General features: G+C 41.1%; 2 protein-coding genes across 2 annotated transcripts in view; one reads left to right on the forward strand and one right to left on the reverse strand.

Moving 5' to 3' along the window:
* Positions 1–2,849: 2,849 nt before the first annotated feature.
* MPC1L (mitochondrial pyruvate carrier 1 like) lies at positions 2,850–3,263 on the forward strand. The gene has a single exon (XM_007952494.1). It carries the CDS (start codon positions 2,850–2,852, stop codon positions 3,261–3,263), a length of 414 nt encoding a protein of 137 aa, XP_007950685.1.
* An 8,013-nt stretch (positions 3,264–11,276) lies between these two features.
* Positions 11,277–12,019, reverse strand: part of CUNHXorf38 (chromosome unknown CXorf38 homolog) — an 18,148-nt gene continuing 17,405 nt past the window's right edge. Inside the window, exon 6 of the mRNA XM_007952493.2 lies at positions 11,277–11,438. Coding sequence (XP_007950684.1) covers positions 11,277–11,438 — 162 coding nt within the window. The remainder of the gene's footprint in view (positions 11,439–12,019) is intronic.

Raw genomic sequence — 12,019 nt, forward strand, 5'->3', positions numbered from 1 at the left:
ACTATGGAAGTAGATTGCCCCATCTTCCTTCTGAGGAGTGGCTGGTGGGTTTGAACCATCAGCCTTCTGGTTAGCAGTCAAGTGCCTTAGGCATTATGCTACCAGAGCTCCTCCATTTACACCCTAGGGACTCCAAATGAGGTCCTGGCAGGAAAGTGAATGGAGGAAGACTTGACACCCTTCTGCTTGTTTCACCATTGACCTGAGAGGTCAGTGTTTTCAGTACATACTAATAAGGTAAAGAGATGACACAAATGACTTGGAGGAAGGAGAGGGAGGATCATACAACAACAGATTCCTTTATGCCACCCAAACCAGATTATAACACAAAGGGCATGTATAGATAGAGAAACTGAGGTACAACACACTTAACTGTCATTTTCATAGCTACTGGTAGATACTAGATAACGATGCAGCCTTCAGTCACTGTATTCACACAAGACAAAAATAGAAAAAGGAAAAAAGATTAGAATCAGGGACACAGTTGGCTCTAAAAATTACTCTCAGCAGTAACTTAAAATAGCAAAGCCAAAATATCAGTCTATTGTTTTATTCATCCGGCTTCTCTTAAGGCACAAAGCTATTTTTTCCCTTTGGTAGAATTCAAAAGCAAATATTCCAAAGAACAGGATATGCACTCCCCACCCCCCAAAAAAAGTTTCATAAAATAGCAAACTCTCAATGTTCCTTTATCACAGCCATAATGCAGGAAAAGTCACATGTTTTTGCAAATGTTGGCTACCATTCCAGGGAAAATTTAGTGAAATACATTTCTGACTTTTACGATTTTAAGTCATAAGACAAAGAAAATCATTTAAAAATGAAAATATTGCAACCAGTACAGTAATACTTGATTCCGACAAGTATCATCAATGAATGTGAAAACTAGGAGACTAAATATTTATACAGTCTCAAAGTACCTCCCCACAAATTACTTATTGATTACAAAGGGAAAAATGTTGACTTCACAATGGAGAAATCTGGACAGTGCTATCTTAACATCACTGACAACCAGACAAATGGACAGCATGTGTCTCATACCAGGGGCACTTTCAAAGTGCTCTTACCAAACATGAACACCCTGAAGGCAGCCATGAGGAAACATCAAATAAACCCCAATTGAGGGACAGTCCACAGAAAAGCTGGCCTGTACTCTTCTAAATTATCAAGGTCCTGAGTGGCAAAAAAAAAAAAAAAAAAAAAGGCCGAGGAACCATTCCAAGACTAAAGGAGATTAAAGAGACAGAACAATTAAATGCAAAGTGTGATTCTGGACTGGATCCTAGACTAGAAAGACAAAATGGCTATCCAGGACATTATTGGGACAATGACAATATCTGACTAAAGATTATAGATTATAGCATTCTATCAGAGTGTTTTGATAGTGATGGTGCATCACCAAAACAAACAAAAAATGTAGAAAATATTGAGAAAGTAATCACCAGTTTAGTCACTAAGAATTTTCATCAATGGTTATTGAAACTATTATCTGAAAGACTGTTGGAGAATAAATTTTCATACACTATCAAAGTGGCTCTCCCTAGATTATTTATTGATCACAGAAAAGATACCTTTACAGTGGAGAAACTTGACAGATTACTCTATCATCAAGTGATCAAACTTAATTATCACCAATGATATTGGTGGATATAGAACCAAGTGACATCATGTGGCACCCAATGTGATTCACTGAGAACACAATATTACCCGTGTCACATATTTGCCAAAAATGTTTAACCCAAATCTAATTATGAGAAAATAGGTAAATCTAAATTAAGGACATTTTGCAAAATCACTGGCTTGGACTCTTCAAAAATGTCAATACCATGAGCAACAACAGAAGCTAGTGGTGAACTGTTCTAGATTAAAAAAAATTAATCTAAAGGATTGTTGTTGTCTTGTGCCTTTCAGTCGATTCTTAGTCATGGCTGCAATCTTTACGGGGAAGCAGATTGCTAGCCTTTTCTACCACGGCACCGAGTAGGTTCAAATTGACAACCTTTCGGTTACTAGCTGAATGCAAACCATTTCCACCACCCAGGACCTTTAAAGGAGAGGATAGATAATGTGAACCTTTACTGGATCCTGGATCTTCCCCTTCAGCAAAAAAAAGTCATAAAGCTATAAAATTTAAACACGCACTGCATTAGATAATAGTTGTTGTTATTGTTATGTGCCGTCTAGTCAAACCTGACTCATAACGACCCTATGGTTTTCTGGGTTTCTGAAGCGGTATCACTACGGAAGTACATGGCCCAACCTTCCTTCCTCCGAGTGGCTGGTGGGTTTGAACCGCCAGCCTTCTGGTTAGCAGTCAAGTGATAGTACTGTGCTAAATGTTAAGTATCTGAGGGGTTTATGGTATTGTGGGTAAGTAGGAGCCGGTTCTTGTTCTTAAGAAACAGACACTGAACTATTTAGGGGTGAAACATCACTGCCTGCAAAAAAACACTAAGGAAAATTTTGTAGGGACTAAAATTCTGTACCTGGTTGAGGAATTCTGTATCAACATCTAGTCAACAGCAACACAGACCGGGCAGAATACGCAAAATTTCCACCTGCACAACTGGCAAGTAGAAAGAGCAGAAAGCAGACAGCCGGACCTTCACCAGCCCCGGTGGTCCACTTTACAGTTCTACGCACTTGACTGCAGTCCCGCAAAGGCGCGATGCCATTGCCCCGCCCCAACACGACAACTGCACGTGTTGCCTCGTGCACTTTACGGTCATCAAGAGAAGGCGCTAGGCTGCCGGCAGAGGCTACATCAGCATCTGCCGGAATTCAAGGCACCATGAGACCTACGTCACCGTGGGCTGGTTGTCCGTTACAACTCCCCTGGCTCAGCGATCATGGCGGCATTGGCGGCACTACTGCGGAGAGCGAAAGACTATGTGCAGACCAAAGAGTTCCGAGAATACCTGATCAGCACCCGCTTCTGGGGTCCCGCGGCCAACTGGGGCCTTCGGTTGGCCGCCTTCAAGAACATGAGAGCATCTCCAGAGATAATCAGTGGCCGCATGACGACTGCGCTCATTTTCTACTCACTGGCCTTCATGTGCTTCGCTTACCGTGTGCAGCCTCGAAACTTGCTGCTGATGGCGTGCCACGGCACCAACGTGGTGGCGCAGAGTTTTCAAGGGACCCGTTACCTACTCTACCACTACGGAGGCATCCAGATAATCACCCCTGCTGAATCTCGCAACCCTTCAGTGACCAGCTCCCGCCAGGCAGCGGCCTGCCGTGCTTCTCAGTCCCCAAAATGATTTTCTTAATGACTGAGTAGCTTACAAGCACTGAATTTCTCCTACAGAAAAGATCAAGTCTTGATTTTGACTCTACAACAGTGCAAATCTTACTTAAACCTGCAGTTTGGTTAATTAAAATAAATAAATAAATAAATAGCACCGACTGAAGTTGTTGGGTCTTATTTTGTGAATTGGAAATAAAATGTTTTTAGGAGGTGAGGTGATTGGCTGGTCTTCCTTATCAGGGGACCTGCAACTTGCTGGTTAGTTTCTATGGGGAAGGAAGACTTTCTATTTTAATGGGAAAGACACTTTAAATTTTCCACTAACTCGTTTTTTGCTTGTTTTTTAAAACTCTCATGAGAACATGTTACTTGTTTTGGTGTCTGGGCCAAATAAGGGTACTTAGTGACTTAAAACTTGGTAGTCACAAATCTCTGTACACCAACCCCATCTCATCACCCCCACCCAAAAAAATAAAAAGGCCAGGGATGATTTCTACTGTGGAAAATGCTTTGACATGTTTAAATGAGTTTAGTGAAGTCCAGTTTAGACTTTTAAGTACTTATTATGGGAACTTAGGATCTCTGTGAGAGAACAGTTATAGAATCTCCCTTGGAAACAGGATACACAACTCCAAGGATTCTACGTAAATAAAAAATAAAGATGAGAAAGATCCTCATCCTTTTCCCCTTTCCCCATCTCTAAAAATGGCTAATCTTTTACCCTGTGCTGGACATGAGCTAGGGTTGGGAGTGAAGGCCCATGATCAATGGCATTAGTCCAGAGTATGCCCCCAAGAAATCCTGTTACTGACTGTTCTGGTTACCTAGTGCCGCTCTGACAGAAATATACCACAAATGGGATGGCCTTAACAACAGTTTATTTTCTTACAGTTTGGAGGCTTTAAGTCCAAGTTCAAGCGCCAGGCTCTAGGAGCTGGGTGAAAGCCCCTCAACCTTGGGGTCCAGCTCTGCCTCCTACTCCTGGCCCACTGGAGCTAGAGGTGTTTCTTCACTCAGACAGCTGCTGGCTACTGAGGCTGAAAAACCCAAGGTTGACAAATAAAAAGGCACAGTCCCGATGTTAACAAACCACATGGCAGGCCATTAATTCAAGTCCATTGTAAGTCCCAAGGTCGGCAGAGCATGGCAGGCTGCTCAAGAAAGACACAGCTACATGCAGGGTTCAAGGTGCTATAAGCTAGAGATCATTCCCAAAGCTGTTTCTTATATACGGGAAGCAGACCACACATCCAAAGCAGCTACTCAGCTACTTGTGGTAGATCTCACCATGGAGCCGATTGCCAGTCTCATCATGGGGAATAACTTCCCAGCCACTCAACCAGGCCCAGCCAAGTTGATACACAAACATAACCACCACACTGACTTTTCGTAAACCTGAAAGCAGGAGAGAAGGGTGAGTTCATGGGTGTCAAGGCCTCTATGATTTGATCCAAAATCTTTGCCCGCCTTTGCCTCTGGGGTGTTTCAGGCCTGGAACAATGTACTGGGGAATCCCAATATAGGCGTTTGTCGTTACCTGCTGTCCAGTCAGCCCCCTACTCATGACGACCCAATGCACAATGGAACAAAAACGCTGCCTGGCCCTGCTCCATCCCCATGATCAGTTCCAGATTGGACTGTTGTGAGCCACAGGGTTTTCACTGGCTGATTTTTGGGAGTAGATTGCCAGGCCTTTCTTCCTAGTCCTCCTTAGTTTGGCAGCTCCACTGAAACCTGTTTAGCATCACAGCAACAAGCAAGCCTCCATGACAGATGGTGGCTGTCCATGAGGTGCACCTCCATGAATCCAACCTAGGTCTCGTGCATGGAAAGCGAGGATCCTACCACAGAACTACCACTGCCCCCTGTATTTGGGAGTGCTTAAACCCTGCCTTTGGTAAATATTACAAACACAAAGGAATTTAAAGCAACTATTTGAAAGGTTCTGAAGACTTCAGCTCTGGGTAAGACAGGCACAACATTAATGGGACGCTAGTAGATTCTCCTTTATCTTCTGCAGCATCTAAGCAGAAGTCCTTTTTGCAGAATCTGTGTGTTTCATACTGTACATATGGCAAAGAATTAGTTATCTATTGCTATATAACAAATCACCCCAAGACTTAACAGCTTAAAACAACAAATGTTTATTACCTTACGTAACTTCTGAGGGTCAGGACTATGGCAGTAGCTAAGCTGGGTGCTTCAGGCTTAGGGTTTCTCAGCTGTCAGTTGGGGCTAGGGGATCAGTTTCCAAGCTCACTCATCCAGTTGTCTGCAGGCAGCTTCAGTTTCTGGTCACACAGACCTCTCCACAGGGCTGTTCATAACATGGCTTCTCCCAGGACACGTTTTCCGAGACAGAGCCCAAGATGGAAGCTATAGGCTTTTATGACCTATCACAGAAGTGACATACAATCACTTCAGCTATGTTCTAATGATCACACAGACCAACCTTGGTACACTGTGGGAGGATAACACAAGGGTGGGAATACCAGGAAGCAGGGATCACTGGGGGGGTCACCCTGGAGACTGGCTGTCACACCTGATTCTGAAATACGAATTCTCATGTCTTTCTGAAATACACTAGAAAATAATAAAGCATGTAAGGATCCACTTTCCTGAGATGCCACAAAATGCTGCTTACAGTTGTGTGGTCATTACTAATGTGTACATATCATCATAGGGCATGGGTTTCAGAAGCAGGAAAGAAGCTTCTGGAGCACAGTGGTACTAACATTTTAGATTAATTCAGTGACAGTGCAATAATAAAGACTAGTTTTTAAAGTTCTGAAATGACTCATAACCTCACATCAAGATTTTTTTATTGAAACATTAAAGAACATTCTTTCACTTCACTGAGTAGTGCACATGTATAAATATATTTTTAGGTTTGTCTTACAAGATGTTATCTTGTAATTTGAGTATTGTATTTCAACAGAAGACCACTGTCAAACAGGTAGGTTTTTAAATCAATCTGGTAAAGGAAAAAAGGGCCAGCTCTGCTGATAACTCTCTTATCAGTCTACATTTATAACTTGAGGACAAAATGATTAGGGAAACTAAAAGACTGCAACACCTCTACCCTCAAGCAACGCTCCACTTACTGCATCTAATTTGTAGAATGTCTACCCAAGTAGGATCTAACCCTTTGTTGCCTAACATATTAATGTTTAAAGCCATATAAGTGATTAATACTTTAATAACAACAAACCTGTCAAATCATCAGGGTAACAATCATTTCATAATCTCCCAAAACACAAATGTAACCAACTTCAATTTTTATTGTGATTTGGGTGAAATCTTACAAATTCATTTTCCATATAGCAATTCACACATTTTGTCTCATGACATTGACTGCAATTCCCCACAATGTAACAGCTCTCTTCCCACTTCCTCCCTGTAGTTACCACTTCCGTGTCCTTCTTTCCTATGCTGCATTCCTGTGCCCCGAGCTATCTCCCTGTGCAAATACTGCCCTTCTATTCTCCCATGATCGATCGTTCTAAGGAGTGTTATCTACCTGGTGTAAATGTTCACCCCATATGTCTGTCTATTGTCTGGCTGGAAGCACGGAAGTGAATTCAATTCCAGACCTGAAGGGTAACAAGGGGGCATAATCTCAGGGATCTCACTAGGCTCTATCAGACCAGTAAACCTGATCTCTTTTATGACTTTGAGTTTTATTCCACATTTTTCTCCCACTCTATCCAGGATCTCCCCTTCCAAGTGGCTGACAGTGGTAGCTGGGCACCAATGAGTTCTTCTGGTCTAATGGTCATATAGGCTGAGGTTCCCATGGTCCACTAGGTCCTTGGACTAATTGTTTCATGCATTTTCTGTTTTCTTCATTCTTCTTTGCTCCAGATTGAGAACTGTTTCATGTTAGATGGCTGCTTGCAAGCTTTTAAGACACCAGTCGCTACTCACCAAAATAGGACGCAGAACAATGTTTTTGTGTAGTATGTTATGCCAATTGAGCTTGATGTCCCCGGAGACCATGTATCCAACCTCTTATGACTCTGACATTTTAACTTAAACTGTCTACAAAACTTTATTACTACTTATGAAGCCAACAGTTTCCAAACTGGCAAAGTTATTTTCCCAGATAGTTTTGTTACTCGTACACTCATTTCTCAGAATTCAAGTGTTTTACACTAAGTTTAATATGCAATGTCTTCCTCCTTGGGTCCTCTGAGCTCCCTGGTAAAGAACAGGCTTAAATACAAAGAACTGATTTAGCTTTGCAACTATAATGCTAAAACCATTTTTCTCCTCCAAGCCTTTCAAAACTATGAACCACCACACATTGTGTCCCAAGGAATGGCTGAGAGCAAATCACAGTGCTGGATGATGACAAGGCAGTCCAAGATGAAACAAAGACAGTCCTAGGTGGAAAGGAAGCCACTTACGGGGCTGTTTCTCATGACCCTACTGATTCACAGGTGCCCCAGGAGCTGGAGCAGAGCCCCATAAGATTGGAGGCTACAACACAGTCTAGAAAAAGTGACACGTAAGTATTTCAAGTTTGAATTTTATTGTTCATGTCTCTTTATTATTTTAAAATGAACAATTTTAATTAAAAAATTTCAAAATACATGAGTGTGTGTTTGCTATAAACATTTCATGTGGGTGTATACAAACTAGAAAAGCACATTCTTTCTAACCAAGGCCCCTCTGCCCTCATTTAACTTCCTTTCCTAGAGGTAATAGAGCAAAAAAAGCTTGGGAAAAGCATTCTGTTTTTCTACATCCTATGTCTAGAGATCATCCCCTATTACTGCATTATAGCATTGGCTCATTCTTTTTAACAGCTGCATACTGTTCTGTAGTATGGATGTGCTATATCTGCTTAATCAGTGTCCCCGATAGCTGGTTAACCATGCTTCTGTGCACCGCTTCCCATGTGCACCCCTGTAGGTATCTCTTCTATAGAACCATGTACATGGCTGTAGTAAAATGGGGGGGGGGTGATGCTCTGCCATGGCACAGGACTGGCCAAACACAGCCTTTACTATGTTAAGTAGCTAGTTTACCACTAGAAAAAAAAAACCTTCACCTTTTATGTCACTGAATTGTACATGTAAGAAATAGCAAATGTTTTGGTACATATAAATTTATGAAACCAAAAACCAAATCCACTGCCATCGAGTCAATCCCGACTCATAGCGACTCTTATTTAAGACAGAGTAGAACTGCCCAGTAGGGTTTCCAAGGCTGTAATCTTTACAGAAGTAGATTTCCTCATCTTTCTCCTGTGGAGCGGCTGGTGGGTTCCAACTACCCACCTTTCAGTTAAGAACCAAGTGCTTAACCACTGTGCCACCTGGGCCCTTCATATAAATTAACCATAATAAAAAAGAAAGAAAAAAAATCTCTTTTTAAATAGGAAAAACAAACAAACAAACCTGGATAATAACAAGCTTTGGCTCAAGAGTATCCAATATTTTATCAGTATAGATTACACAACTCCAAGCCTACGAATATTAAAAAGAAAAAAAAATATATATACTCCAAAGCATCAAAGGAAAGCCCAGGGAAAGACTGTGTTGAATACTCCTGTACGTTTTTCCTCTGGCACAGGAAAGGATGGCTGGGATGGAAGCTATGCTGGTCGTCACAGAACATACTTGATTTTTATTGAAGGGCAACCTAAAATTAAAAAATATATTATTTTTTTAATTTGAAGAAAAATAATACAGTACTATTGTTATTTAGAGTTAATTATTTTAAAAAATTTTCCTTATGGAAATTAACCACTAATGTAATGAAATGTGCAAAAACTTTGGAGTTAGAAAATCAAAAGGGAAGAACACGCTCAGCATTTCTCAAGCTGGAAGAACTAAAGGAAAAATTCAAGCCTCGACATACAACATTGAAGGATTCTATGGGCAAAATATTGAATGATGCAGGAAGCATCAAAAGAGATTGGAAGGGATACACAGAGTAACTGTACAAAAAAGAATTGGTCAATGTTCACCTATTTCAGGAGGTGGCATATGATCAAGAACCATTGGTACTGAAGGAGGAAGTCAAAGCTGCACTGAAGGAATTGGCCAAAACCAAGGCTCCAGGAATTGATGGAATACCCTCTGAGGTATTTCAACAAATGGATGCAACACTAGAGCCATTTACTTGCCTATGCCAAGAAATTTTGAAGACAACTCCCTGGCCAACTGACTAGAAGAGATACATATTTGTAACCATTACAAAGAAAGGTGATCCAATGGAATGTGGAAACTGTTGAACAATATCATTATTATCACACACAAGTAAAATTTTGCTGAAGATAATTCAAAAACAGTTGCAGCAATTTATTGGCAGGGAACTTCCAGAAATGCAAGCTGGATTCAGAAGAGGATGTGGAATGAGGGATATCATTGCTTATGTGAGATGTATCTTGGCTGAAAACAAAAAATACCAGAAAGTTATTTAATTGTGTTTTATTGACTATGCAGACATTTGACTGTGTGGAAAGAATGGGAATTCTCGAACACTTAATTGTGCTCATGAGGAACCTGTACATAGACCAGGAGGCTGTCATTAGAACAGAACAAAGGGAAATTACATGGTTTAAAATCAGGAAGGGTGTGTGTCAGGGTTGAATCCTTTTACCATACTTATTCCATCTGTATGCTGAGCAAATAATCCAAGCTGGACTATATGAAAAATGCGGCATCAGGATTGGAGAAGACTCATTAACAACCTGTGATATGCAGATGACACAACCTTGCTGGCTGAAAGTGAAGATGGTTTGAGGCACTTACTGATGAAGATCAATGACTACAGTCTTTAGTATGGATTACACTTCAACATAAAAACCAAACCAAACTCACTACCATTGAGTCAATTCTGACTCACAAAGACACCTACTGGGTTTCTGAAGTGGTAAATCTTTACGGAAGTAGATTGCCCCATCTTCCTTTCACAAAGCAGCTGGTGGGTTCGAACCACCACCCTTATGGTTAACAGTCAAATGCCTTAGGCACTGCACTACCAAAGCTTAACATAAAGGGAAAAAAAATTCTCATAGCTGGACCAATAAGCAACATCATGATAATTGGAGAAAAGATTGAAATTGTCAGGGATTTTGTTTAGCTTGGATCCACAATCAATACCCATGGAAGCAGCAGTCCAGAAATCAGATGTCATACTGCACTGGGAATATCTACCACAAAAGATCTCTCTAAAATGAAGAGCAAAGATGTCACTTTGAGGACTAAGGTGTGCCTAACCCAAGCCATAATATTCTCAATTGCCTCATATACATATGAAAGTTGGAGAATGAATAAAGAAGACTGAAGAAGAGCTGATGCTTTTGAGTTGTGGTGTTGGAGAATACTGAAAGTACCCATGGACTACCACAAGAACTAATAAATCTATTCTGGAAGAAGTACAACTGCAATGCTCCTTAGAAGTGAGAATGGCTAGACTTTGTCTCACCAACTTTAGTCATGTTGTCAGAAAGGACCATTCTCTGGAGAAGGACATCATGCTTCCTGCTCTGGTGGTACAGTGGTTAAAGTAACCACTAACCAAGAGGAGCGGTTCAAACCCACCAGCTGCTCCATGGGAGAAAGATGAGGCAGCCTATTTCCATAAAGATTTACAGCCTTAGAAACCCTGTGGGGCATTTCTACTCTGTCCTGTGGGGTCGCTATGAGTCAGCAGCCACTAAAATGGCAGTGGGTTATTAATGCCACAACTAAGATGAGCTAGACATAACTGGTCAATTACTCTTTGGAGCCAAAATGCTTTTTGCCTGTATTATACAAGTGATTCACTTAAGACAGACCAACTTCAGGTGTGTTTGCCTAAACATAGATGACAGGGAATTTGTTTGTTGAATTACTCCACAGATGTAAGAACCATTCACTGGAAACAGCACATGGCACATTGTCCTCTCTTTCAAATCACAAGGGCGTAAGGGAACCTTGGATTAGATAAAGTTGTGTGTTCATACGAGAGAGCAGATATCACAGAGATGAGACTACTCTGTCCTAATTAAAATCATATGCTTAAACTTACCTCACGCCCTGTCTTTAAGTGTCTCTCCGCCAGGATCTTTTGAGTCTTGTTTCTGATGCTGGTAGTGGAAGCTGTCTAGTTTCTGCATCTCTTCTGTAAGACTATTTCTAAGATCCTCATTGTTTCTCAGAAATTCCTTCACCATGTCCAGTCTTGTTGAGGTCTGCAAGGAGGGAACCATACAACGTTTGGCTGAGATCATTTTCTAGTAGATGTGTAATTTAACAAAAAACTTACTAGCTCTAAGACTGCCTCCTGGTTATGTGTCCACCAAGAGAGCCAGGGTTAAAAAACAAAAACAAAACAAACCCTTTATAACAAAGCGCCCTCCACTGAAACAAAACAATTCTAGCTCTGGGACCAGAGTGGGGGCATTTGTTTGTCTTCTTAAATGTATAGAGTATGTACTGTTGCTTTAAACTTCCTACTAGGATGAAAGGGCTTCATTTTATTTATTTAAATATTTTTAACACACACACACACACACATATATAATAAATAGGTAATAAATACACATAATACAAAATTCAAAATGAACACAAGGGTAGAAGATAACAAGTAAGACCTCTTCCCCATCCTGACCCCAGAAACCCAGCTCCTCTCCCCAGAGGCAACCATGATGAAGAGTTTGTGTTTCTTCCAGAGAGCGTATGCATTTCCATGTGAGCACATGTATATAGGAGCTCTGGTAGCGTAGTGCCTAAGGCATTTGACTACTAACCAGAAGGCTGGTGGTTCAAACCC

The sequence above is a fragment of the Orycteropus afer genome, unplaced genomic scaffold (assembly GCF_000298275.1).
Source record: "Orycteropus afer afer isolate SDZICR_OR568_19922 unplaced genomic scaffold, OryAfe1.0 scaffold00341, whole genome shotgun sequence".
Lineage (NCBI taxonomy): Eukaryota > Metazoa > Chordata > Mammalia > Tubulidentata > Orycteropodidae > Orycteropus > Orycteropus afer.

Excerpts from the sequence above, each read along its gene's own strand:
- MPC1L (XM_007952494.1), top strand. The coding sequence starts at position 2,850 with ATGGCGGCATTGGCGGCACTACTGCGGAGAGCGAAAGACTATGTGCAG.